The sequence below is a fragment of the Nasonia vitripennis genome, chromosome 5 (assembly GCF_009193385.2).
Source record: "Nasonia vitripennis strain AsymCx chromosome 5, Nvit_psr_1.1, whole genome shotgun sequence".
In the NCBI taxonomy this organism is placed as follows: domain Eukaryota; kingdom Metazoa; phylum Arthropoda; class Insecta; order Hymenoptera; family Pteromalidae; genus Nasonia; species Nasonia vitripennis.
This window is the reverse complement of record NC_045761.1, coordinates 2,930,337-2,958,284: the sequence shown is the minus strand read 5'-3', so window position 1 is coordinate 2,958,284 and position 27,948 is coordinate 2,930,337. Positions and strand designations below refer to the sequence as shown.

At 43.4% G+C, this 27,948-nt stretch overlaps 4 protein-coding genes across 6 annotated transcripts in view; 2 read left to right on the top strand and 2 right to left on the bottom strand.

The window, feature by feature from the left end:
* LOC100123431 (metabotropic glutamate receptor 7) overlaps positions 1 to 5,599 on the top strand; it is a 63,165-nt gene extending 57,566 nt beyond the window's left edge. For all 3 annotated transcript variants that reach the window (XM_031931644.2, XM_031931645.1, XM_016986836.3), the window contains exon 17: positions 10 to 5,599. In XM_031931644.2, the coding sequence (XP_031787504.1) occupies positions 10 to 96 (87 nt within the window). In that variant the 3' untranslated portion in view covers positions 97 to 5,599. The remainder of the gene's footprint in view (positions 1 to 9) is intronic.
* A 769-nt stretch (positions 5,600 to 6,368) lies between these two features.
* Positions 6,369 to 10,561, bottom strand: LOC100123424 (uncharacterized protein KIAA2013 homolog). Its single transcript, XM_001607017.6, has 7 exons — positions 10,093 to 10,561; positions 9,555 to 10,026; positions 9,261 to 9,498; positions 8,947 to 9,188; positions 8,640 to 8,867; positions 8,291 to 8,565; positions 6,369 to 8,220 (listed from the first exon to the last, which is right to left on the bottom strand). Exons 1-7 carry the CDS (start codon positions 10,274 to 10,276, stop codon positions 8,033 to 8,035), a joined length of 1,827 nt encoding a protein of 608 aa, XP_001607067.1. The 5' UTR covers positions 10,277 to 10,561; the 3' UTR covers positions 6,369 to 8,032.
* Positions 10,562 to 12,720: 2,159 nt separating this feature from the next.
* LOC100123418 (sodium- and chloride-dependent GABA transporter 1) lies at positions 12,721 to 24,206 on the top strand. Its single transcript, XM_001607012.5, has 9 exons — positions 12,721 to 13,159; positions 16,102 to 16,478; positions 17,604 to 17,904; positions 18,017 to 18,200; positions 18,278 to 18,545; positions 18,630 to 19,004; positions 19,072 to 19,374; positions 19,469 to 19,636; positions 19,706 to 24,206. The coding sequence occupies exons 2-9, from the start codon at positions 16,302 to 16,304 to the stop codon at positions 19,793 to 19,795; spliced, it is 1,866 nt and encodes a 621-aa protein (XP_001607062.1). The 5' UTR covers positions 12,721 to 13,159; positions 16,102 to 16,301; the 3' UTR covers positions 19,796 to 24,206.
* A 106-nt stretch (positions 24,207 to 24,312) lies between these two features.
* Positions 24,313 to 27,809, bottom strand: LOC100680010. Its single transcript, XM_016986815.2, has 4 exons — positions 27,490 to 27,809; positions 25,103 to 27,408; positions 24,750 to 25,030; positions 24,313 to 24,675 (listed from the first exon to the last, which is right to left on the bottom strand). Exons 1-4 carry the CDS (start codon positions 27,562 to 27,564, stop codon positions 24,488 to 24,490), a joined length of 2,850 nt encoding a protein of 949 aa, XP_016842304.1. The 5' UTR covers positions 27,565 to 27,809; the 3' UTR covers positions 24,313 to 24,487.
* Positions 27,810 to 27,948: the final 139 nt, after the last annotated feature.

The following is a 27,948-nucleotide window of genomic DNA, read 5'->3' as shown; positions in this document are numbered from 1 at the left end:
GTTTCGTAGACCGATCCAGCGACGACGACGTCGACCCCGGTAAGCACGACGACCGGCGCTGCCAGCCCAACGATCGAGGACAGCACGGTGAGCTAGGTAGCGCTTGTGCACCTCCGCGATCCCCTGACCTCCGCTCAGGATCGCGAGGACCAGGTGCGCCTGCAGGACTCGAGCCTATCGTAGCATCCGGAGGACGCGGCCACGCCGCGCAAGCATCAGCACCACCATCACCACAAGAAGAAGAAGAAGCACAAGCGCCACAAGCAACAACAGCAACAGCAGCAAAATCAGTCGTCGCCGTCGCCGCACAAGAGCGCGACCGAGGAGTCGGCCGACGAGATAATCGTCCTCACGCCGGAGAAGAGCCAGAACGGCGACGCGGCTGCGCCCCGGAGAATCCTTCAGCTCCAGGACGGCTAGATGCGCTGATCAAACGTGTGTGCACGCGTGCATGCTTTCTCTCGCGCGCGCGGAATGTACTCTCGACGCCGAGGACGATCGATCGAACGTGTGGCGAGAGGCCGTTTGTTCCTACTGCAGGTAACGACCTCGCGCTGATGTTGCTTCGCGCGTAGACTTGTTGCACTGACGCGCGCGTGCTCGCTTTCTTTTTTTTTTTCTCCCTCGCTTCCTTCTCTCCCTGCGCGTGTATACGCAGTCTGTCGGAGCTGGCGCATCTGTAGGCCGCTGCAGTCGTAAAGTAAAGGCCGGCCCGGTTTTATATATACATGTATTCTTCGAGCGTAAAAGGGATTACGCTAAGAGAAGAGCCCACCCTCACTGCTGCTTCTGAAGTGGCCCGTAACGGAAGGAGCGCTCTCTCTCCCTCTCCTCGCACCTCGCACTCCTTGAGAACTTTGAGGACGTCCAACGCACGAGAGAGTTCGCCTGAATGATTTATATATACGCGAGCACAGTCGCGAATCCAGCTTTGCCGGGAAGCGCGTTAAAACTCTGCTGAATGGCTTTTCTTGCCGACAAGGCAAGCTGCGGAGAGAGAGGGAGAGAGCGAGAGAAGTTTTTAATAGGACTCGTGAATTAAAAATCTTCTGCTGTATCGAATAATACAGACATGAAGTTTGAATAATGAATGGGCCAGCCTCGCTACACTGCTCTCGACTCTATTTTCGATCGTTGCCCTGTTACTCCGGGCTCTTCCTCGGCTATATAACAATATAAGGCGCGAGCCCGCGCGTGAATTATTCAATCGAGGCCCGCCGCGATTTCTTTCCGCGATACCGCGCGCGATTATGGACAAAAGAGCGAACAATTCCAAAGCCCAATTAAGAGCCGTCGAGTCGCGAAATTCCACTCGATCGAGGCGCTTTTCGACGCGTCAGTGCAACAAAGTCGCCGCATATCCGATGAAAGAAAAAAAAAACCCGCGTGATGGACACTCGATACGTTCACTCTGCGCTGGCGGGCTGGCGTGTAACGCATCGACAGACGATCTGCTGTTTTGCATTTTTTTTCATCGTCGAAGAACGGAGGAAGTATAAGGCCAGGCGATCCCTTGATTGCGCGTGAAACGGCGCTAATTGCCGTTGGAGATCGGTATAAATCGAATGAAAGACTGCAGGACGCCAACGCCCGTTCGGTTTTATAGACGCTCTTCACTCGCGTATACGCGCCGCGCGTTTCTGGGAAAAAATTCTCACGGCGCCTGGCCCACTTAACCCTTTGAAGCACGTTTCTTCCGCTCTCCTTTCAAAACTCAATTAGACTAGAAATTCCCGGCTACTTTTTTGCGCGCCCCCCGCGCGTTCGCTCGACTTTAGGTTCGAAATTTGAAATTCAAATTTTGGGTTAAGTACCCGGGCGGGCCAGGCTGTGCGGGCTGCTGTCCACATAATAAAATCAATAAAGCGCCATGATTCGGACGATCGAATTCTCGCGAAAATGGCTTGCGCTTGGAATCCGAGGGAGGAGGATTGCCGAGCGAAAAATATCAGCTCGATCGAGCGCGCCGCGTGTACATATACCGCGTGTGTAGGTAACGAAATATTTAAGCTATTCGACCAAACGTAAAAACAATACGCGATTTTTCGAACTGAGAGATATTCCGCCACGACTCTACATTCCGAAGGATAAGCCAGCCGCACTAAGCAAAAGTCTTCCACGTATTTATACATACCTGTAGGAACCTTACAAAAAGCCGATAAAACCGCGCGGATTCGCTCCGTTATGATATTCTAATCAACTCCGACGACGAGAGATATCCGCTGCAGGAGGGAAAAAAGCCTATAAACATGTGTATACTCGGCAGAGCGCTGCGAGAAAAGCTTCCGCACTTGATTTTCCTTATTTTTTACGGATCCTCGCTCGCGCGCATCACATCCCATCTCCTTGCGCGCGTGTATAAAATAGAGAGAGAGAGAGAGAGAGAGAGAGAGAGAGAGAGAGAGAGAGAGAGAGAGAGAGAGAGAGAGAGAGTAAGAGGACGAGAAGGAAGTGAGAACGAAAGAACGCCGTCGCTTTTCGTTACGCGAGTCGAGTGAGCGTCGAAAGAGGCGCGGATCGCCGCGCGATGACTTGTTGTCGTGTCAATTTGCTCGAGTAGGCCGAAATTCGACGAGAAATGCCTGTCTATCCATCCCCCGCTCGCTTTCGAGAGTATATAGAGATAGAGCGAAAGCTACACACTCCGGAGCTTGCTCCTCCTATAGCTGCCCGTATACGAGAAAGAGAAGAGAGCGAGAGGGCTGTTATACGGTAACCTGATTCGCCCTCGAGTATCGATGTCTCGGCCGAGTGTAGTCCATATACACATACACACATACGCTCGCACATATATATATATATATATATATATATATATATATATATATATATATATATATATATATGTGTGTGCCGTCATAAGACTATATACTGTGGCACATCCAGCTCGCGCGCGGAAATCCAATATTTTCGGTTCAGGTGCTGCAGTTCTTCGTTTCTTCGTTGTTTCGCCGTGGCGACGATAAACAACATTTCCTAGGACGGATAACTTTATACCCTCGCGCCCGACTCGCGCTCGGTTAGGAGTAGGAGGAAGAGGGCAAAAAAGAGGCGGACGGGCGCGCGCGCGCGCGGGAGGGAAAGATAAGTTTGGAGGGAGAGGAAAATTGCTCGTACACGTAACCCGAGCGAGTTTTCTGTAATATAGCTGAATTTTATTCGAGATATTTATGGAAACTGTATTATATTAGTTGGCCCGATAATGCGCATATATTCGCACGCTCGTTTGTTATGAAGTTTTGCGTTTTTATTCCATCGCATATCGTTGGCTTAGAGAGAGAGAGAGAGAGAGAGAGAGAGAGAGAGAGAGAGAGAGAGAGAGAGAGAGATCGAAGTATCGTTTTTGTTTTTAAATTTTATATAATTTATTTGAATCGTTGACCGATATGTCCGTATAGATATATTATGCGTATATAATGTACACTGCGTTTGTATGATAGCGAGTATTTATCAAAATTAGACTATTAGAAGGTGCTTTCCCGTGTAATGCTGTGAAGAATAACAAAACCATGCACAGAGACTGCAATTTTCTACAAACGTATTTATAACGAACATGAGTATAAGAGTCGACCGGTTGATAGGCGAAGAGAGTACGTAAGGATTATACAGCACTCGTTAACCGTGTAATTTATAAAGGTATAATCAACAACTACAACAACAACTACACTACAATATAACTCGTGTTTTTTAACGCTTCCCTAATAGAAATGACAGCAGACGACGTTTCGTTTATACACCGGTATAACGGACTACGATTTTTCAAACGACCATAATACTTCCAAGTGTTTTTTAGACGATCGCCGGATTCTGACCGAGATTACATTACAAACCGCAATGTTAAACTACATCACGCATCCGAAAGCGAATTTTTGTAATAGATGACCTGTGTAACGCGTCAGGTTTTACATAAATACTATATATAACTATGTAGTCGATGTGAGTGAGTGTGAAAAACAATTTAAGTCGAACAGTTTTAACGGAAAAAAATAAAAACTTAAGATACATAAATCTAGTTGTATATCTCGACGTGTAATGAAAAATTTCTTATTAACGCTGACTAAAGGAATACTCAAGTGATAACAAAACTTGCATAGGCACAAAAAGAATTGCTAGTTAAGTCGTACATTTTTTGGACAGTTAAAGGCGAAAAATGGCAAAAAAAATTTAATAGTAAATAATAAATAATAATAATAGACCGATGAATATTTTTACCTCCGAAGCAGACACAAAAACACTCAGAGAGCACTGACGTAAAAATATGCTCGCGGATATTGATCGTCGAATGTATATAGCCTTACGATAAATTTCCCGATTTAGCGACGACAGATCTTCGCGCGCGCCCGCTCCGAGACAGTCGGCGAGAGAAAAAAGAAGCCATCAGTATACAGCTTTTTTCCTTCTCGCCCGCTTCACACGCGAGATTACAGCGAGCGCAAAAACTCCCCGGAGTGACTATACGTCGTGTACACAAGCGCAACAATCGGGAAACGCTTCCCTATGCCATCAATAGCTCCGTGCAGATATGGCTCCACTTAAATTATTTTGTTTCGCGCTCGCGCGAACTTGCGAATGAAAATACTCGACTCGCATCAGCGTTACGCAGCAGACTCGCATCGATTATTTCTACACAATAAACTTTGGACGGAAATTAGTGTGTATAACGTGCTGCATTTGGCGTTTTTCTTTTCATCGCGCTCTTGCGAGAGAAAAAAGTCAGACTCGAGCGATTCATTGTTAGTCGTGCGTTAAATTCCTCGTCGGGGAAAATTTAATTCTGCTGCTGGTCTTTGTGCGAACTAATTTTTTCTTTCGCAAGAGCGACCGTTGCGTATACTGTTTTTTGAATAATCGATGCGAATGCGCTGCATAGCCTCGTTATTGTGTAAACAAAAATTACTCCTCTCGGCGAAATCGCGTCTATCTCGCATGCCCTAAACATTGTCGTCTATTAAACCAAAGATGTATCCAAAAATTATACTTTAGCTCGGTGTTTACGCGTACCTGTAATCGTCATAGCGCAGCAAAGTCGCGCCCGTCGTATACATTAGTAGTAACGCATGCAAATCAAAAACAAAATGACAAAAAAAAAATGATGATGATGATGAGAGATCCACGACAGACTCGTTGAAACTGTACATATATACCGAGACGCACGTCGACGAGGCCATTATTATACCGAACTTTGTACAAAGTATGATAGAGATCAGACGTATAAGCCAAGCAGATTATGTAAGCGTAAATGTATGTGTACATATAGACATAACCGGGAGTAAGTTATTACAACGTATTAAACGCGTATAACTTGTAAAACTGAATATTGCCTATATAAGACAACTAAATATAGCGAGTAAGTATGTATACACGCAGTCATGTACGTCGGGACGAGTCGACTTCAAACGAATCGAAGCGATTCCAACTCCTCAGAATCTATATAATATTTAGGTATATATTATATTATTATTGTTTAACTATAAAGAAAATACGAAAGACTTTTGGTGATAATGTCAAAGTAGCTATAGCGATCTAAGCCAAAGCTCGAAAATCTGCGCGATTCCGAGTAACTGAAATAAATATATATACATTGCATTATATATTATAACATCGTATACGTTCATCAAGTTTTCATTGCAATATTAAAATTAATCAAGGGCTCTATAAAGAATCATTGATAATTAGCCAATCTTTGTTTAGAGAGCATTGGTTTTACCGAGAGAAACGATGAAATCTTTCTCCTGGGTCCATGAAAATAGCATCAAGAGCCGCGCATTCGTACGTTTTAACGCGCCGCCGGAGTACCCGGAGGAAATTCGTGTAGTTCGACTGTTTGTAGAGATTGTCGACGTTATTCTGGAATTATTCATGAAGCTCGAGAAATTGTTACATATGCAAACTTTTGCTTTCCGAGAGGTACCCCTGCAGTGTAATGCTTGTGATCGACTTTTGTAAAGTTAAAATATTTTAATATAAGCACAACTTGTATAATTTCAAAATTCTTTATTTATAGCCGGATACGCTGTTTCATAAAGATTCGGTTGCAATAAGCATTTTGTGAATTACTTGAATTTGAAAATGAAATTAGCCGACTGGTGGTAAATACGTCATGTACGTGGACAAAACTTGGACGAATTTTTACCAGGGTACTTTTGTAAATATGTGATGTATAAAACTCTCACAACTTTTTTCATTTCAAAGAAATATGTGCCATTTTATTATATATCTATACAATAAGCAATATCGTTTTTATATTATACCAAAGTGAAATGTTGGATTAACCAAAGAAAAATTATCATTCCTATAATGATAAGGAAATAAAATCTTTATTCGTAAAAACTCGTCAAGACAGACACTTTAACTCTAATATACGCAAATGATGTCTATCGTTGGGTTTTATTTTTTTCTTTACATTTATAAATATATACTATACATAATATATAGCGGATAGTTGTAATTGCGGACTTGATATCGTGGAATGGACTTCCCGTAATTTGTTTATGTCGCACTTTACGCACACACGTTCGTTAAAAATTCATGAAAAATCCATAAGATTTATACTTTCTAGGAGTATAAACAGAGAATAAATCGTTGTCGAAGCAACGTCAATGATTTACGTTCACTCTTAGAGATTCTATGTATAGAATGTACATACATAAGTTATTGTTTATTACTAAATCGTAAGAATTAAGAAATCTCTATCAGTAATTGCTGTCATTCATAAGAGAAAAAAATAATCAAAATCATAATATCAATACGCTAGTGAATATGATTTATCAGTCGCCTTTACAAATGAGATAAGGCGTCTGGCGAATCATCCCGTGTTTTGATTAGTAAGCAGTGTTAAAGACGTATGTGCATTATACATTTAGAGCTAAATATTAAAGATCAGGAGATTACATTTATATACGATAAGCTCTACGAACAAGTCCCTGGTTAGAAGATTATCTGAAAAAAGCTTACAGGTCGTCTGCCATCATTGACATTAAGTAAAGGCCCGTATGGTTTTTCTTTTATATAAAAATGTATTAGGAAGAATGAAAAGAGGTTATATTGTTCCAAGTTTATCATAAGTACATGATATGTCAAGTAAATTTAACAGTGAATCTAGTCTTGAATTACATTTTCTAGCCAAGGTTAGACAGTTTTAACGTAGATTCAGTACCAGATATTTATATTTTTTTCCAGGGCATATATACATATTTTTTAATTTTGCAAGAAATCGTTTATTTTTTGATCCAAGGAAGAATTGTAGGGAGTAAATAAAGATTTCAAAAACTAGAAAAATAATCAGCAGGAGGTCGCTGTGCCGTTTTAGTATTAAGACCAAACACGGAAAGAATGTTTTAGATATAAGTGTTATGAAAATGAGTTTTATTGTTTGTTAGTGTATGATTGTTCGTTAGAGATTTATGGAAAAGAGCAATTAAAACTTATTAAGAGAAAAGAAAAAGTACTCAACAATCAGTATTACCTGTGCAAAAGAAATAAAAGTATGTAAAACGACTGGTCGTATACTTCAAATATATATGTATGAACTTGGAATATAAAGGCTAAAGAATTGTATAAAGCTATTTCTCAAAAAAACAACATTTTCACTTCATTATATATTATCGATCGTTTGCGTGATTAAAAAAATGTTTCAAGACTACAATATTATTGCACCATAGATGATTCTTTTAATTTCAACATTTGTATAGCTTTGATGTAATTTATATGTGGTTTATACAATTTCGAATTATGTTTATTTGAATAAATACTGCCAAAAGTACGTAATTTGCTTACGTTCGACCACTCATTAACCTATCGACTACCTTTGAAGTCCTTTGAAAGTCAATGTACACGAAGAACAAACGAGTTGTACAATTTTCTTATAAAAATGACGATCTAACATATCTACGACGATTATATTTATCAACACTTGCTTGTTTTATAACAATATCGCAGCCTGTACATCTCTCTCATTTTTTAATAACTGTGTAAAAATATATCACCTTTACACAATGCATAACAAGAGTGCTATAAAAATTATTTACAATACTTAGGGCTTGTTGTATCGCACTTTAACACGGTCTTTTTGATCCCAATATTCCGAGACGATAAGTTTGCAGAGGAATAAATGGAAAACGATGATCAGGAAACATATGCTCACCCAAAAGAAGGTGGGTAAGCCTCCTAACTGATGACCATGTTTGTGCAATGCCATAAGATGATGATCGTGTGCTGGAGCTGTTGATAATAATTTTCTATAATACGTGTCATAAAAAGTTGAAATTATATTCAGAGAACGGGCATTTACCTTCATCGACGGCATGCACATGAAGAGCATTTTGCAAATCTTGCATGTGCTGATAATCCGAAGTTATGTACAGAATAGCCGTTAGCGGTGTCGTCAGTTTTACGGGAAAGTTTGTATATGATTGACTTAGCGGTACTGGAGCATCCAAGCAGCCAGCATCACATCCATAATAAACACTATCACTTCTATCAAGTGCTACACCCAACACAGCACGATTGTCCTCATTAACGTGAACTGATATATTGAGATGCGTAACGTTCTCATAGCTAATCCTCCTGTAAAATCAATGCCAACCTTGTATAAAAAATGAATGGAGATTTGTTTCATCTACCGTCGCGTTTTCAAATACCTGAATAAAAAGTCTCTGTGCAAGTGTTGAGGATCTATGTTGAATTCCAAATGTTGATTGCTAAACCTCAAACCTCCAAGGCTCAGAACAATGGCTTGTAATACAGCAGAGGGATTGCCGGTCATCAGTCTATGACAACCTTGTTTTTCCAAAGTTATGGACCAAGCTCTAACCAGTTCATTGATTGCGTCGATCGTAGAAGTGTCTCTCCATAAGCGAGGAGCGTCCCTATTGCAATATAATACTTTTAAATTTCTAATTTTAAATTTCCAAAAACTTGTAATCTCCAGTAATATTTGAAACCTACAAAGTATGATGTCCTCTGTAACAACCTTCATTGTTGATGACGCTCTTTTCAACGTCTGGTAAGGCTTTTGGCACTTGACTCAAAACATAGTAAATGGTAGAATTTATTTTGTAGCCATTGATAGCTCCTTTTGCCTTGGAATCGCTTATTCTGAAGCCAGAATGCCAATACTTTTGCCAGGTGTTTACATGCTCTTGCTTCAAGCCTAGACTCTGCTGTTTTACAAGAGCTTTCCTCATTTGCTAGAAAAAAAAGTTTTATTTGTAAAGAAGAATTTTTCAAAAGGATTTGTAGGATGTTGGTTTGTTGCTTACATCAATGGCTTTTTCTCTAACTGAATCTCTTTCATGTCTATATTGGTCCATTGCAATAGGTTCACTGTATTTAATACTAGCTAAATACTCCATTTTCACAGAACCTCTCGCCTTGACTTCTATGTTTTTCGATGCAGCTTGATAAACTATCGAAACAGCCACAACTTTGCTAGAACTAGGTACATTTATGTACCCTGAGACTAGGGTAAACTCATGATTGGTGCGCTCGACTAGGATGCTGGAAGAAATTATTGTTGTTAAAGATTTGAAAGTTGTAGAGAAAAGTATACATACTTTATGGACTCTGTGAGAGAATCGGTCCAATGAACGGAAGCTTGAGTTTTGAATGGCAACTCCTGCAGATTGCTCAAAGGGTTGGAAATTTTGATTTCTTGCACAAAGATTCCTTCCAGTTCTCTATGAGCGTAGTATTGATAACCTATGTGGTATCCATCCCGAAAACACTGATATTTGTAAACTATACCCTTGGTGTAGTGGGTAACAGTTGCCTCCTTGTAGGAAATATATTCGGGAACCTGATAGCTGATTAGTGGCTGCCACTTCACGGGTAGAGACAGAGTTCTGCCGTGCTTTATGTAGAGCCAAGATTCCGACTGTATTGGAATACCAAATAAACCATTGCCCACATAGGGCAGATAAGTATGTTCATCCTCCTTTGGTGGGTTGAACAAGACATTGGCATTGTATTCCGCAGAGTCAAAGTAGAATCCAGCCAAGCGCTCGCTGATACAGTGTTCCTCGTAGGCTGCAAATAATCCGATCCAGTTAAAAATCCACTAACCTCAACGGTATCGTAACTCGTCTCTCTTACCTTCTATGGGTTCTCTCCTGCTGGAGAAGAGCCACTGAAAAAGCGAAGGTCCGACGTAGAGCAGGAAGCCGCCGAAGATAACGAGCAGCACGAGGATCTTCCTGTAGGAGTAGTTTCCGTCCAGGGAGCGTCGCACCCGCTTTCCGAACTCGTGCACGTCAAACATGCCACCTCCGCCCCTCATCCTTGCCGTAGTCGTCGTCGTGGTCGTCAACAAAGAGTTAACACTTGATCGAAATTTATAACCTCAAAAGACTTTCTGCGCACACTTGCGCACCTCCTGCACAAGAAAACGGTAGATAAGCCGGTGATTCTCTCGCACTCCAATGTGGCGCATAGTGCAAGGTGCCAATACGGCGCTGAGTAAACAACAGCCGCGAACTTATGTCATTTTTTCGATCGTTGCACGGGATACCGACGACTTAACTGGACCAGCCGGTTATCGCACACTAATTATAGGTATAATATACATGTGTGCACAGCTCGTTTGCGTGTGGTACGCTCGCGCATGCTCACTTGCAGAGTTGTGGGTGGATATACGCATATATATATATACACAGAATGATGGAGCCCCTGATGGGGGGCTGTACAGCCGCGTGAGAAAGTGCGTTGAGTACTTAATACTTGTGTGTCGTATAGCGTGACAACTTTTTAAAAACTATATTCATTGCTACTACCTATACTTATTATGAAGTACAATAATTTGCGAAATCTTTGCACTTTCCCAACGTCTGTATTATCGAACTTATCCGCAATGTGATGCAATGCGAGATACAAAGAACTACTCCGACTTTGATTGTATTTCGGGGAAAGTCTTAGATCTATCTCTCTATAGGGAAACTTATAGAGAGAAGTACCTATAGGGCACAGACAGAGGAAGCCTCGTAACTTCGCGTCTACGGGAAGGACCGTATTGAAGTTAAACTTTCGAAAATGAAGCTTCACAGTCTTTCGACGAAGTTGTCCATTGAGACCCAAGTTTCGCTTCAAAAGGAATATAGCCGATCGGCTGCAGCTGCTGGTGTAATACACCCCGTGTGATTATTCGTCGAGTTTCGAAAGCTTCCCCCAAAGACGTAATATAATTGTATAAGCTGATTATAGCAATTGAATTCATATGGAAGGACGATTTCAATCCGATTTTTCACGGTCTATTCTCCCGTATACTCGTCCGCTTGACGGAACACTCGATATAATGATCCCGGAAGGAAGTTTAGCGAATCCCGAGGGAAAAGTAACCGCCTAAAGCCCGCAGCTGCTTTCGAAATTAAGCGTAATGGAAAATTGAAAAAGCCGCATAATCCATTTTCCGAGGAAAAAGAAAGGGAAAAGCTCGACGCCGCGGCGTAAACATTGAAAAAAAGCCGCGCAAAGTAACACAGTTAAAACACATAACCGAGTCTATCGTGTGCGTAGCAGCAGTTTGCATTTACGCGTAACGTTACACCGACGTGCAAAAGCTGCCGCTGTTCCACTTGCAAGCACGCGCGCGCGCGGCCGTTTAAAAAATCCGGACAGTGGCATTTCGCCGGGTGTCCTGTATACACGTAATAATACAGTGTGTGAATAATTGAGGGAGTAGTCGGGCAGATAATTAGGCGGGGGGGGGGGGGATAGAGAGGAAAGAAGCGTGGTACAGCGTGATTGCAACGGGCGGGGGGGGGAGGGGGATAATAGCCGCTGGGAATGATAACGCGCGGAGGAATCTCCACTGCGCCGGGGTTGATGCTGATGCGGCCAGCGCTTGTGTAATCCGGTTGCGAGGAGGATTTTACGAATAATCTTTCGACAGCGACACCGCAGCTATGCGTGTATGGGAAAGCGTTCGATAACCGCGTGGATGTAGCGTTAACCGCAGAGCGGATTCCTCGCAAGCTCTTCCGTTATATAGTATAGCTTCGCCGGGAAATGTAATAATATTACCCCCCTAGAGCTTTTTTGCAGCGCGACGGCGGATGATCGATGCTCGGGAGGACACTCGAAATGACGAAGAAGCTCTCGATCAAAATCACGTGCGTTCTCAGCGCGAAATTTCGAAGACGGGACTCTCTTTCCTCTGTATGGCTTGCGCGCGGGATCGAATACGGTATAGTGTATAGTGCATCAGTGCAGCGAGTATATTCCAGCGGATATGCGCGGGGACGGATCGGTGTCACGTGCAGAACTTGCCGACCCCCTCCGGATATAGGAACTTCCTAGTCTTGCCTATATACAGTGTGTACACCTATACGCTCGCGTTCGCGTTCGCGGATGACGATAATAACTGGAATCGCGCTTACATCGGTAATACATCGGGATTTCATCCCCGAACACGAGTAGAAGCTCCTGGGAGGACGGCTGTTAGTGGGCCAACGCGCGATACGTGTCCGGCGCTGCATCGGGCGTAACGCGTATGCGAGAGCTGTCTTGCATTCTGGAACGACAGCCGCGCGCTGATGATGATATACTGATGCGACGCGCAGCTATAGTCTGTGTGCGCGTCGGCGACGGCAGTGCGTGCGTGTGTCCCCGCTCTCTGGCCTAGAGAGAGAGAGAGAGAGAGAGAGGAGAGGCACACAGACTGCAGCATCGCAGTAGAGAGAGTAGGAGCTAGTTTGGGGTGCAAGGGTGCCCTGTCTCGCGACTGGATCCCAGTTCCCTGCGAGCCTCGCGCAAGCACGCACGGCTCGTCCTCCTCCTATACTCCGTATAAACGCGTTCGAGAGAGCTTAAGAGACGAGCTACAAGTAGTGGCGGGCGCCACGTTCGAAAGAAGCTATATAAACGGAAAGCTCTCTCTCTCTCTCTCTCTCTATCGGCGCTGTGTGCGCGTCGCGCGGTGCGCGCGCTTCGAGCCAGCCAGCCAGCCAGCCAGGAAGGAAGGAAGGAAGGAATAGGCTCTCCGCAGCATCCATCGCCGCCGGAGAGAGAGAGAGAGAGAGAGAGAGAGAGAAAGAGAGAGAGAGAGAGGAGGCTGCGTGCTGCGCTGGCGCAGGAGCGAGACGCACCGACGTAGGAGAGCTACTGCCCGTAGTGCTGCTGCTGCCGTCGACCGCGAAGGACCACCACCGCCGCAGGAGCCTCAGAGGTGCGTATCTGTCTCTAGCTGAAGCGTAATATTTTTTTTTTTTTATCATCGTATTCAACCACCTCGTCGTCCTATCCTCTCGGGAAAAGAAAAAAAAAAAAAAGCCCCGCGCGATTCTTTCCTCCGATTTGGCATCACTTCGAGGCGGAATTTTCAGAGGGGGTTGGCTCGGGCACCGAGGCGGGGGAGGACTAGGCCACTTTTCGCGCGCTAGGAGCCACGCTGCTGCGCTCGAACGCGCGGCGGATAGGAGATAGAGATAGAGAGAGATAGAGCGGCCTCGGCTAATTAGAATATAGCTGTTTTTTATGAGCGTGGAAGAGGAAGAGGGAGCCCGAAGCTCAGGAGCCCGCTCTCGCTACGGTATATTTATTACACGGGGGACCCCTGTGCCGGACATGCATATTAGCGCGCCTCGGCGGCTCTCTCGCTTCTTGCTCTCCGCGTATGTGTAACGCAGTGCGTGTATGGGTGTTCCGTATATACGCCGATGTGCCAACTAGCTGTTGCTGCTCCATATACATCCGCGTCTTTCTTGCGGCTGGCGCGCGCGCGCGCGCGCGCGCCACACAACTTTGAAGTCTCGCTCTCTGCTCCAGTTACAGAATTTCGGACTTTTGCCTGCGCTACGCCTCTCTGCTCTGCTATTTCTCTCTCCCCCGAGTCGCGCGCTCGAGGGGCTCGCGCTCCCCCGTTCTGTGTTGGATCCGAGAATCTGGGCTTGAAAGCTCCTCTCTCTCTCTCTCTCTCTCTCTCTCTCTCGCCTGTATACACACACACACGCGCGCGCGCGCGCGCACGCATAGGTGGAAAAGTTTGTAGATCGATTATTCGGCAGCGGAAAACTATTCTTCAACTCCTCCTCCGCCTCCGCTACTGGGGTTAATCTCTCGTGAGATGGATGTATAGAGGAGAAAAAAGTGCGCGCGAAAAAGCGAGCAGCAAAGGGCGAAAGGAAAAAAGAATCGCCGAAACAAAAGCCCGCGACTTTGAGTCGCAAGCTCGCGGACGTGACAAAAGCTGGATAGAGAGAGAGAGAGAGAGAGAAGAAAACTCGACTCGAAGGATATTTGTACGGCCCGCAATCTCACTCTCTCTCTCTCGCGTTTCTTTTTCTTAACGCGCGACAAAGGATGTACCAAGTAATAGAGGACAGGGTCGCGTTCTCGCGCAACATTTCTCTAGCCCCGTCGCGACTCATTGGATTTCCAGAGAGAGAGAGAGAGAGAGAGAGAGAGATCCGCGTATGATACAAAGCAGGAAGTCAAGTCCGCGCGCGGAGCACAACCCCGAGAGACATTCCGGCAAATACAGCCCTAAGCCGGATCCGAGAGAGCTGCCGCGCAGATAAGCGCCGTCGGAAAGAGATGATGTGGCGTAATGTATCAGCTACAACTCTCTCGCTCCCTTCCGCCCGGTTCCTTATCGACTCGAGAACCCCATGAGGGGTCGCGGAGCAGCTCTCTCTCTCTCTCTCTCTCTCCGGCCGTGTGAAAAAACGCCGCAAAGAAAAAAGGAGGTCGCCGGACCGACCGATCGGAGAATTGCTGTCCCAATTAAGAGGGGGATCGGTTGTGTGTTATATATATATATATATATATATATATATATATATATGTATTCGAGGGTTAAAGCGAGGGAGAGAGCAGAGCTGAGGCGAGATCGATTATGACGCCCCAGAAAGCGCGCCAGAAATTTTCTTTGTTCGAAACTGGAGCGATTGGACTGCTCTGCGCCGTCGCCGGGCTACGTCGAATCGGCTGCTTCCGCAGATTTGCTTCCGCGGAAACTGTCCGCTCTGAAATTACCCATCCCCCCCCTCTACTGTATATCCCGGAGAGACTCTTAGCTCGGCTATGCGCGCATCGACTTATTTCGGCGCGGAAATGCGGCGAGGTATTTGCAGCGAGCCGAGGTAGAAGCTGGTATTCTCGCCGTTGACATTCCTCGGCTTTTTTCGAGGATTCGAAAAGACGATCGCTCTTTAGCCTCGAGGGCAATTACTTTGATTAAGCGCCGGGAAGTCGAGGCTAAACTTTTTAATATTCAAAGTGCTGCCGCTTATGTTCGTACTCGGCGACTCGCGAGCGCACATTCTTATCGCCCTCGAAATTTCAAGTCCGCCCGGGCTTTGAGTTATTGCACTTCTTCTTCTTCTTCCAGCTACTCCGCCTTCTTATCGCGTCCCATTATACCGGAGCTCAAACATTTACCCCTTTTTTGATGAAAGCCGCACGTATGCATCCCATTAACTTTGTAAATCGCCGCTACCGCGGAAAATGATCGATCCGGATTTCGAGCGGCTGTGCAATGATATCGGAAATATCTCAAGTCGGAATCTCGACGCGTATTTGTATTTACGCGAGCGCGGGATTCCACCTTGAAATATTTCCGATAACAGCGCGACTGGCACTGATTAATTCCACTCTCTGCGAAGAGCTCCTCTCGAGATTGTCGGCTGCTCTCTCTCTCTGACACTCTCGCTGAGTTATTATTATTGCTATTTTTTCCTCTCTACTCTGCGATATAGAAGTACTAGCTCCGAATTCACGAGAGCGTGGCAGGATTTTCATTTTCCCGCCTCTCATATCCACAGCATACACACGCACACACAGAGACGCCGTATATAGAGGCCGACGCGTCAAAGGGCTCGCGCGGACGCGGGTAAAATTTGCATTTTGAGTGCCCGACGCGCTAGGGGGGTGCGAGAATTATAAATGGTTTCTCCTCTCGCCTTGGCCCGAAAATAGGTTAGGCGTATAGAGCGAGATGTAGACTCGCGTTTTCTTTTTTTAATACAAAAAAGGGGGAATGTGCTCTTGTGCTCGTCGAGCGCCGAGTAGGGAAAATTGATGATCCGAGCACGGACGTCCAAGTAGAAAGCGTCCGACACGGTCGCATATCGATCGAAGCTGGACCCTTAACGATCTCGCCGTTCGCAGGTGTACGCGTTTGTTATGGGCCACCGGAATAGTCCCCAGGACGCAGGACGCTAGAGGCTGACTAGATAGCCAACATCAGCCCATCCCAGCCAGCGAGAGCCTTGAGAGAGAATCGATCTCCTCCGCGCAGATAGAGAGAGACGCTGCATCATCAGCCGAACGCAACTCGCATAGCCGCATAACAGACGGAAGCGAACAGGATGTCGGAGACGACGAGCAGAGAACCGGAGCTTCTCGACCCGGAGAGCGGCGGGGGCGCGGCGGCAGCTCTGAACAGCTCGGGCTCCGCCGTCGCGAGCAGCAACGGCGCTACCAACAAGAAGGAACTGCCCGAACGCGGCAGCTGGAGCTCCAAACTCGACTTTATCCTCAGTGTGGTGAGTTGTTGCATTTATGTATATGCTGATTTATCCCCGCGCACTTGTTGACTATATAATAGGCCGAGAGCGCGCTTGCCAGGAATTTGTTTTGCCCTGATGCACTCGCGGTGAGAAGACGCGCTTTTAATTGACGTGGAAAAGCAAAGTTGTTGTCGAGCAAGCTGACTTTTGAATTAAACGCGCGACACGAGATACGGCTCTGTTTGTGTGTATACGAGATTGCGCGGGGGGGGGGGGGGAAAGTTTCTCGGTGTCGCGATGCGGTTGTTTCAAAAAGTCCGCTAAACTCGGGATTAAGTTTCAAACATTTGACGCTCCCGAGCTGTTTCGAAGATTTTATTCATGCGCTTTAAATTATTCAGGAGCGACGAAACTCGCGACGGATACCGAATGGAATGTTGTGTAATATTCTAGTTTAGATATATATATATACTTGTAACCTACATACTCGGCTTTCTTTTCATCTCGCGCATCGGACTTCTTTTCAGGCCGTATCTACAAAAACGAGCTCTGTCTGCGGCTGACGTGAGCGAGCGTGATAAACTAGCGAAATAATCCTTTCTCGAGATACTCGATGATTTTCAACGTTCTCTAAATAAACAAGGGCAGCATCGAACGTTTGGATACAATGATGCGGAAAATTCTATTTTCCGATCGTCTGCATGCGCGTATATGTAACATGACAAGCGTGCAGTATAATAACTAGGGAACGCGTAATAGTCGACGGTATCGAAACGAAACTTGTTTCGATAGGGATAGCATCGCTCTCGCATTATACATCTGGCTGTTATCAATGTTGCTCGATTCGCAAGTAAAGCGCGCTGGAAAATAAAAACGTAAACGTCGCGTCGACATAGGCGGTGTATATGGAGCTGCAGCGGTTGTTTAGCAGTGAGAGAGAGAGAGAGAGAGAGAACCCTCCTACGTTGATTAGGTCTTATTGGCCGAGGCAGCAGCCGGGAGCGAGCGAAACGCGTGCGCTTAATTGAAGAAGCGAATCTGCATAAATATCGAATGCGGTCGCTTGCTTGTTTGCGACGCGAAATTCCGCAATTAAAAGCATCGCTCGTACATGTGAAAGACAAAGGGACGAGTGTGACAGTGACCGTCGTTGTTGCAAAGGTCGGCCTGGCCATCGGATTGGGCAACGTCTGGCGGTTTCCGTACCTGTGCTACAAGAACGGCGGCGGCGCCTTTCTCATCCCGTACTTCCTCACCCTCTTCCTCGCCGGCATACCCATGTTCTTCATGGAGCTGGCGCTCGGCCAGATGCTCACGATCGGCGGCCTCGGCGTCTTCAAGATCGCGCCCCTCTTCAAGGGCATCGGCTACGCCGCGGCCGTCATGTCCTGCTGGATGAACGTCTACTACATCGTCATCCTCGCCTGGGCAATCTTCTACTTCTTCATGTCCATGCGCTCCGGTGAGTATATAAAGACGGAAATAAAGCCTATACTTTTTTTAGCTCTAATCGAAGCCTATCGAAGCTCACCATCTTTACGCCGCGCGGCTTTGCTCCCTTTTTCTTTCGGCAGAGCTACCCTGGGGCGCCTGCAATAATTACTGGAATACGAAGAACTGTGTCAATCCGTACGAGAGAAAGGACCTCTACTGCTTCCAGAAGATGGGTCAGAACGGCAGCCTCATCAAGATGTGCACGTTCAACAACGTGAACGTCACCGCGTCCGAGCTCAGCGACCCTGTCAAGGAGTTTTGGGAGTGAGAGCCGTATTATCGTAGAATCGCACAGAGTCGAAAGGTGGACTATACTGACCTGAGGCGTTGGTGATTTTCAGGCGACGAGCCCTGCAGATCAGCCCGGGCGTCGAGTACGTGGGCAACATCAGGTGGGAGCTCGCGGCGACGCTGCTGCTCGTCTGGATCCTCTGCTACTTCTGCATCTGGAAGGGCGTCAAGTGGACGGGCAAGGTCGTCTACTTCACCTCGCTCTTCCCCTACGTGCTCCTCACGATCCTCCTGATCAGGGGCATCACGCTGCCCGGCGCCATGGAGGGTATCCGCTTCTACGTCAGTCCGAACCTCTCGAAGCTCAAAGAGTCCGAGGTACGCTATACCGATACGACACATTTTTACCGATTGCACCCCGCGCGCGTCCCCGGCCAATAAATCCGACAATCGAATCGACAGGTCTGGATAGACGCGGTGACGCAGATATTCTTCTCCTACGGACTGGGTCTGGGCACTCTGGTCGCCCTCGGCAGCTACAACAAGTTCACCAACAACGTCTACAAGGACGCGCTGATCGTCTGCTCGGTCAACTCGTCCACGTCCATGTTCGCGGGCTTCGTCATCTTCTCCGTGGTGGGCTACATGGCCCACGAGCAGCAGCGGCCCGTCGCCGAGGTGGCGGCCTCCGGCCCGGGTCTGGCCTTCCTCGCGTATCCCTCGGCCGTGCTGCAGCTGCCCGGCGCCCCGATCTGGTCCTGTCTCTTCTTCTTCATGCTGCTGCTCATCGGTCTGGACTCGCAGTTCTGCACGATGGAGGGCTTCATCACTGCTATGGTACGTACTTGGCGTCCGCCAGCCGTTTGGAGACGAATTACGAGATTCCGCGCTCTGTCGCCCGCAGGTGGACGAGTGGCCTAAGCTCCTGCGTCGGCGCAAGGAGATCTTCATCGCGATCGTCTGTATGCTCTCGTACCTGGTCGGGCTGTCCTGCATATCCGAGGGCGGCATGTACGTCTTCCAGATCCTCGATTCCTACGCCGTCTCCGGATTCTGCCTGCTCTTCCTCATCTTCTTCGAGTGCATCTCCATCAGCTGGGCCTTCGGGGTGGGTCGCTTCTACGACGGTATCCGCGACATGATCGGCTACTACCCCCTCATCTGGTGGAAGTTTTGCTGGGTCTTCGCCACCCCCTGCATCTGCATCGTGAGTATATATAATAACAGCAAAATGAGATAGATTACGAGATTATGAGAGGGGATTGAACGGCTCTGAATCTTTCTTCTTTCCTCGCTCGCAGGGAGTGTTCATCTTCAACCTGGTGCAGTGGACGCCGATCAAGTACCTGGGCTACGAGTATCCCTGGTGGGCACACATACTCGGCTGGATCACGGCTCTCTCCTCGATGCTCTGCATACCCGGCTACATGCTCTACGCCTGGATGTCCACTCCCGGCGACAGACAGACGGTAGGTTCGATAATTTTCAGGCGAGACGGGGGTTATAGGACATTCTACATCGTTCTCTTATCTCTGCAGAAATTCAAGCTGCTCATCCGGATAGAGGACGACGTGGCGACGCTCAGAACGAAAATGGGTCACTCCAGCGTCGAACTGACACCCCTGTAGTCCGGCACTACTGCAGCTGGCGTCTGATCATCGGAGGAATAATCTGCAAGTCAATTTACCGATGCTTGTAGGTTCTCGCATTGATACTTTTATCGATGGTATCGGTAAAAAAAATATGTATTCTTCATCGAGCGTTATTCAAATAGAGATGAAGAAAAATTTTCCAACTCGGACGGATATATCGTAGATACTTGATAGACGCGAGTTACAGGCGTGAATTCTTTTTGACTGACGAGAAGAATATAATACGTATACATATACACCTTAGTGAAAATGTTTGTCTACGAAATTTACAAAAGGTTACATTCCGATCGTTCGATTTATCCGAACCGAACGAACCATATGCATTTTGTATGATTTATTAACAAAGAGGAAAAAGAAGGAAATTAATCCGGCGTTATGCATATAGGTAACGCGACACAATATACATATATACATACCGTAATTGTATCGAAATTTTGCTGAAAGAAGGCGCGCGACTATTTATCAAGCCGCGACCTTATAACGGTACGCGAAAATTTTCACTAGGGCCGCATAGCTCTACATCATATCAATGTATATGCGTATGCACGCATATAGCGCTAAGCAAACAATTAAAAAGAGATACACATCTATAAGAAACATATCACATGGTGATTTTGAAGGGGGATCATTCGAAGCAAGTTACTCAAAGGATTAAGATGCTTTAATGTTGCAATAAAACGATTTAAAATATATATTTATCAGCGCATGCGAGTATAAGAGAGAAAGAGAGGGAGAGCGAGAGAGTGAGAGAGAGAGAGAGAGAGAGAGAGAGAGAGAGAGAGAAAGGGCGAGAGAGTAGGGCAGACGGCGATGGGAAATACGGGCATTTTTCAGTGAATTATTCCTTGTCTTCCATCAATTGCCACAACTATTTGCACAGCCGTTGCGAGAAGGACATTTTGTTTCTTCGTTATGGAAAAAAAAAGGTATAAAGAGACATAACATTTGCTATGTGGTGTGATATGTACAATTAACCAAATGACAATAAAAGAAAAACTAATAACAATTTAAAGAAGACGAAGATGAGAAAAAATGAAAAGCACAACGAACTTTACAATTATTTATTCGAATGTAACGCGCGCAGGCTTGAGTGACTTTTTTTACAAATTCCTTTTAAACCCGTTATCGCGAGCGGAGAGCAATGCCAAAAAAAGTCTAGTCAATATTTCGAGGATCGGTATGGTAGGTTTGAAACGCAAACCAAAAAAATACTCTTTTGCTTTGTAAAATCGAACGAAACTAATATTTCGATTGTATGATGACGAATATTTTTATGTCACTTTGCGCATATCATCGCATAATATACTAGATCGTATATAACAAATTGTACTATTGTAAATCGATGAAATTGGAATCGTCATTATTTCGTATATGTCATGTTTAAAGTTACAAATGAGAAGAGCTCGTTGCTGCGCATCGCCTGCGACGCTGGCGTTATGCTCTATACATAGACACGAACATGTGCGCATTTTCAAATGGTACATAAAGCGAATGTTTAACGACGAATCTGCCTATTAATTTAAGCGACTATTTATTACTACTATAATTATTACTTTCATTATTATTATTGATATTATGTCAACGGTTTACTCGTTACATTGTAATTTATTTAAATTATTATTATTATTTTACTACATATATTATTAAACAACGTACCATATCCGTTATAGTCATTTTTTTCATTTCGCCGATATGAGTATATATTATAAAGCCACAGCCAATACGAAGAAGCAACAATACAAACGCAAACAAACGTTCTGTTTGGATGAGTATGCGCGTGCGAATACCGATGCGTATATCGACGCATCTGCGCGAAATACAAAATATATAGTGTATATGAAAAATATAAATGTATTGTTACCTGTGTAGGATTTAACGACCTGTGTCTGTATCAATTGAAGAAACAATAAATTGAATTAATGTACAACCAAATTAGGAATAAGAACGATTCTGTAATGCTCTATATATACATAGTTGGACTTGTTGAGAAAAAAAGAATTATGACGATGAGGCATAAATTCTGTAGTACTCTATACGCATATAGCTTGAACCGCTGAGAAAAAAAATAACGATCTTCACTAAAAAAAAAAAAGAAAACTTATTCGACGTCGACGATCAATTGTAATAAATAATTCATAATTTTTAATAATATTTCCTCATATAGTCATTACAAATGTATACAAAAAATATATGAAATCGTTGCATTTTTAAAATGCCGCCAGCAAATCCTTAAAATCGCAGTCTTCCATTTACATATATTGATATATGTATTACTTTTAGATTCAATGAATTTTTAATGGAAAATTCTCCCAGTACACGCTCTTTACGATGTATAAAGAGCGCTTTATAAAACGATATTTGAAAAAAATATATAAGAACAAATTATACGCACACAATGGATACATATAAGCGGACCCAAGCGATGCACTTGTGCACGCGACACAAAAGACACTTAGCGAGGTGTGGAGCTATTCAAATGCGAGGAAAGAATTGTACATGTAGGTAGCTTTTCGTTCGGGTAGATGATGGCCGTTGAGAGCAGTTACATTATAACGAGGTACAAAATTTGGTGCTTGACCACTTTATTGATGAGGCGACATACATATATTGTTGTCGGACAACACTAAACTTCATATCAATGCGATTAAGAGAGAACCAATATATGCACGACGACAATAAAGCTTGGAGAAAGAGAAATAATCGATATGAGAAGAACGATCAAGGAGACGTATGTGTAGCATAATTTTGCCTCACGTAAACATACTTACTAGCCTTAAAAGACTAGTATTTGTACTCTAGATCTGAAGGTGTTCAAAATATAGTTACGAGAGTAAATCGTCTAGGGCCTTTCAAATGATTCAATTAATAGTCTTTATTATACATATTATAAACGAATAACAATAAATATAATTATATTATATGATATATAAAAAGAATCAAATATAGAGACAAAATTCTAATTGTTAATATAAAAAGTCGGACGGATATATCGTACATAGAAATTTGTAGATGCGAAAGAAGAATATATACCTTATTATTATACATAATACCTTAGTGAAAATGTTTGTCTACGAAATTTACAAAAAACAATTCCGATCGTTCGATGAATCTAAACCAAAGGAACCACTAATCGTAAATTTTGTATGTTTTATTGAAATTATTTCGGCGTTATGCGTAGATAACGCGACCCAATATACACTGTGACCGTACATAATAATATAGTAATCGACCCTAAATTCTGCCGAAAAATGTACGCGAAAATTTTCACTAGGGTAGCTCTATTTGTCTTTATGCGCAAGTGTATATTATATACACGCATAATGCAGAAACAAACAAACAAACAAAAAGGCACACACGTAAGAAACATATTAAATAGTGATTGATTCTAAAGGGGGATCATTTAAAGCAAGTTACTCAAAGAATATAAATGCTTTAATTGTTGCAATAACGATTTAATAATGCATTGTGCAAAAGGAAAGAAAACGAGGTATTTCTAGCAAGTGCTGAAAGCACCACTATCTTAAACAAAAGATATAGCAACAAGAACTGCGAAAAGCAGACGTATATTTTAAAACGTGGTTTTGACAAACAAAAATTTAGTAAAAAGCAAAACAAAAACAAAAGGATCTATTGCAACACTGATATTTCGCAGTGAACTATTCCTTGTCTTCCATCTGATGTCACAAATAAGCATAACTGTTGTCGTTGCGAGAAGCAAATATTATTCATTAGAAACAGAAGCAGATATAATATTTATCATATGGTGCGAAGAAAAGCAGACAATATTTAAAAAACACACAAAAGCACAACGAACTTTACAATTCATTCAAATAAAGCGCGCAGGCTCAAGAGACTTTTCATAAATTTTCTTTCAGAAATCTTATGTTTAAAATTGAGATGCAATGTATATTTTTTGTCACTAGTTTCTGCATCACCAGTCTTTTTATGTTATTTGAAGTCGTGAAAACTCGCTGGCGTAAAATGCAATTATTTAACGACAAATCTGCCTACTACTTTAAGCTGCAACTTGTTAATTACCACCATTATTATTCTGATCATCCATTTGTTACAGGTACAGTGCGATTCATTTATATGTCAAACGAACGCTATTATCTAAAAGAAATAACACAAATAATTGTTTAAAACAAACGCTTTGTTTCATACTCATTATGCGCGTGCGTATGCGTATGCGCTCGCGCACATATGGCTCTGTATCGCCCACATCTAGTGCGCATATATTGACACATGTGTGTACGCGTCTACGCGAAATATAAAATATCTAGTGTATATGAAAAATATAAATGTATTATTGTTACCTGTGTAGGATTTAATGACATGTGTATGTATTAATTGAAGAAACAATAAATTGAATTAATGTAAAACCAAATTGGGAAGTGAGAACTATTTTCTAACTTATTATTTATATTTCTCTATTATTATACTTTGAAAAAAAAATAGTGATGAAGTAGCATGCAAAGGATAGATAGCCTTGATTAAAAACTTCCACGATTATAGATCGTAATAAATAATTCATATTTTTAATATTTGCTTATAATCCTTACAAATATATAAAAGTATAAAATCGCTGCATTGTTAAAATACTATCAACAAATCCTTAAAATAGCAAGGTACAATATATTTATATAAATCTCATGGCATCGTTTTATCTTACAAAAGTTTCGGCTGCTGCTTTAAAGTTGATATATCTAAAATTTTGCTCGGACAACTGACCTTTGAGTTCCCCGCGAAAGTTGGATACCTGTGAGGGCTCGGCTCTCTTCTTTCGGCAGCTTTCACCGCAAGTCTTTCATGTATCACCGGTGCTGGAGGACCTTTGTAATTCTCTCTTACAGCATCTGTCAAATAGTAATGTAATTTTAGGAAATATTCTCAAGTGCGAATCGCGATTGCCATTTGAAAATAAGCATACCTCTTGCAGGAACGGGATTGTTGCCAGGAAGCAATTGGTATCGCTGAAGATAATGCATTGTAGCAAAAGACATATTTGAGTTTTGGACGTTATTGGGTCCTGTTTTTAATCCGCCAACTCGCGACTTTTGCGTAGCCATATCTGCCAACTGTTCCTCGTTCAAATACTTTTTTGCTAAAGCTTTCATGTGTATGCTCGTATTAGTCTCTATGCCACCACTTGTAGTGGCCATATGAGCTTCAGGGCCTTGCCTTGCATAATACGACGCGTCGAACATTACTCTGCAAATTGAAAAATGGTTTAGAGTACTTGAAACTTTGTTATTCTAAATTATATAATTGACAGAAATATACCTCTTATTGTAATTGGGTTCTCTCTGATCCATATTTTCAGAAAAACTAATTCCCAGCTTTGTCAATTGTTCCAGAGTAGCTGCTTTAACGGTATCCATAATCACATTACTGTCATATTCTTTTCTTCCATTACTTCTCAAACCATTTGGTGATTCTTCATCTTGACCATCATCATTCATAGGTGAGTTTTGTAAGATTTGATTTACTTGATCTAATACGTTATTGTAAAGTGTCCACCCCACCTTCTGTGCCCTCTGAGGTGGTAAACTACCATTTTCAGAATACTCTTGCATATCCAAATGAATACTTGGTTCTGGACTTGGAGGACTGGGATCTTCAACATCTAATTCACTACTGCTTAAACTTAAACAGTCATCAGCAAAGTTATCACTCTTTGTACTTTTCATCTTAGTAATAGGTGTCCTCTGTGGCTCTGCATTAAACTCGTCAGCCTTTCTTTCTTTTGGATCTTCATCATCGGAAGAACGTGGATTTTCATATGGAAGATTATACTGATATACTAATTGTTCCTGCACAGCATCTCTTCCATATGGTGGTTCCCTTATTCCATACTCTAAATTGGTTGGGCGTTTGGCTCTCTTATCTTCTGAATGATTATTAGATTGTGTTGGTTCTTTGAATTGCTGCATATTTTCATTTTCTTGGAAATTTTGTCTACACAAATTGCTGTTTTGTACCTCAAGAGAATCATGAGCTTCAATGGATTGTCGTGTAGAGTCAGGGCATAAATGGCTTTGACGAAGGGAGGACATGTGACTTTCTGAGCCTTCACTTATGTTTTCCAATGGAGTGGGTTGAAAGAAGTTTGGCTTTTTTCTTATCATTTCTCCAGTATCATTTACGAGATTTTTGATCATATTCTTAGTTTCTAAGCCTGGCAAAATTTTGTCTGCATTATTTTTTTGTCGCATTTCATTGTCTGTTAAAAGTGATGGATTATTCTGAACTTTTAATTCAAAACTTGTCATAACTCCAATAGATACTTTTTGTTCCACAATAGTTTGCTTGTTCTTTTCATCCTGTAACTTCAATTCTGAAAAACATCTTTCATTGTCTTTCATTAAATTATTGGATCCAATAGGCAGATTAGTAGTTCGGCAGTGATCATACATTTGTGCATTTTGATAAACAATTCCATTGGGCTGACATGTACACTGGTTCTTATCCCTTAAGCTCTGCTCGTGAAGTTTCAACAAACGTTCCACCTGTTTTTGCAGGTTTTTAATCTGCTCATTTTGACTAGTAATGACATGCAACAGATTCTTCACTGTCTCTGTTTCTGAATTAGATGTATTGTGATTAGATGTACAACAACCTTGATAGTGATGAGTACGCTCTGGACTATATTTAACTGCTTGTAATGATCTGGAATGTTTTGATGGGCAAGAACTTTCTGTAGGCATAGATCTGTGTGAATAAGCATCTGCACTGGAGTACGAGGATGATCTATAAAGTCTAGGCTTCTGTCTGTCATAAGCTTCCACTGCATTGGGATGCTCAGACTGTCTTCTATCATGAGAATTTGGTTTTTGTCTAATGTCATATGCCTCTATTGCACGTGAAAAATCAGATCTCCTTCTGTCATTCGAGCCAGGCCTTTGCCCCATGTCATAATTTTCTGATTCATGAAACTGATCAGGCCGTCTCCTGTCACTAGAACTTGATCTTTGTCTCATATTATAAGAGTCTGCCTCGTGAGAACGATCGGCTCTTCTCCTGCTCAGAGGACTTGAATTTTGTCTTGAGTCATAAATTTCTCTGTCACGAGAATGATCAGATCGCCGCCTTAAACTAGGACTACCAGTTTCATCTCTACTGTGAGATCTCGATGCATGATTATATGCATTAACATGATCATTAGTACTAACATTTCTGGCATAGCTTAGAGTATATTTATTGGGATTTTCTAATTGTCCAACATTTCTCGAACCACTTAATCTTCTAGGAGATTCATTACCTTGATTCCTGTAGTGGTAATCTTCCCCATCTACAGAGTTATAAGATTTCAAAGACTGTCTTGAACCATGAAGATCTTGCAAGCTACCAGCATGCGGAACTGGGGAATAAACTTGTTGCAAGCGATTCGGAGGTGTCCTGTTTGGATGTGGAGGAAATTGCTTCTCTTTCCATGCAGCATAGGTCTCGCTTGCTTTGTTACTGGAATCACGGGGAACAGTTGATCTCATTTCAGGTACAGTGTGAGACAAAGGCTCCTCCATTCTTTTTGATTTAGGTGGCTTATCCATGATCAAGGACACCTCCGGCACCATTGGAAATGGTCTCGACTGAAAGCAAAAGTCAGATCAGAAACAAATATTTCGCGATGCGCAATGTATCATTGAAAAACTACGCAAAGCGTTATTTACGTCGAATTTCGATGCCGGCTTCGGCATACTTCGAGGCTCCACTTCGTCGTAGCAGCCAAATACGTCATTTTGCATCGTCCTCGAAAAACAGCGATTCTCCGCCGTAAGTTTTGAGCAGCATGAATGCTCCGATCTGCGAAGAAACGGACTCGCTTTGTTTGTTATTATTTGAAATGAGGAGTTCAACTCAACGACATGTGTGCGAGAACAGTACGTCACATAAAGTACCCAAGCGTCCGTCACAGTACACTTGTCAAATTGTCAATATTACGATGACTATAGTCGGCCCATTTGCCTGTAGATGGAGCAAAGCACACCGTTTTCATGCGCGAGAAAAAGTCAACCAACTTCAGGAAGGCCGGGGTGCCGGTATAAGTTCAATTTCACTGCGGATAGCGCACCTGTCCCATTATTTTCCTTGAAAGAGCAGCTGATTTGCATTCGCCTGGATACCTGTTA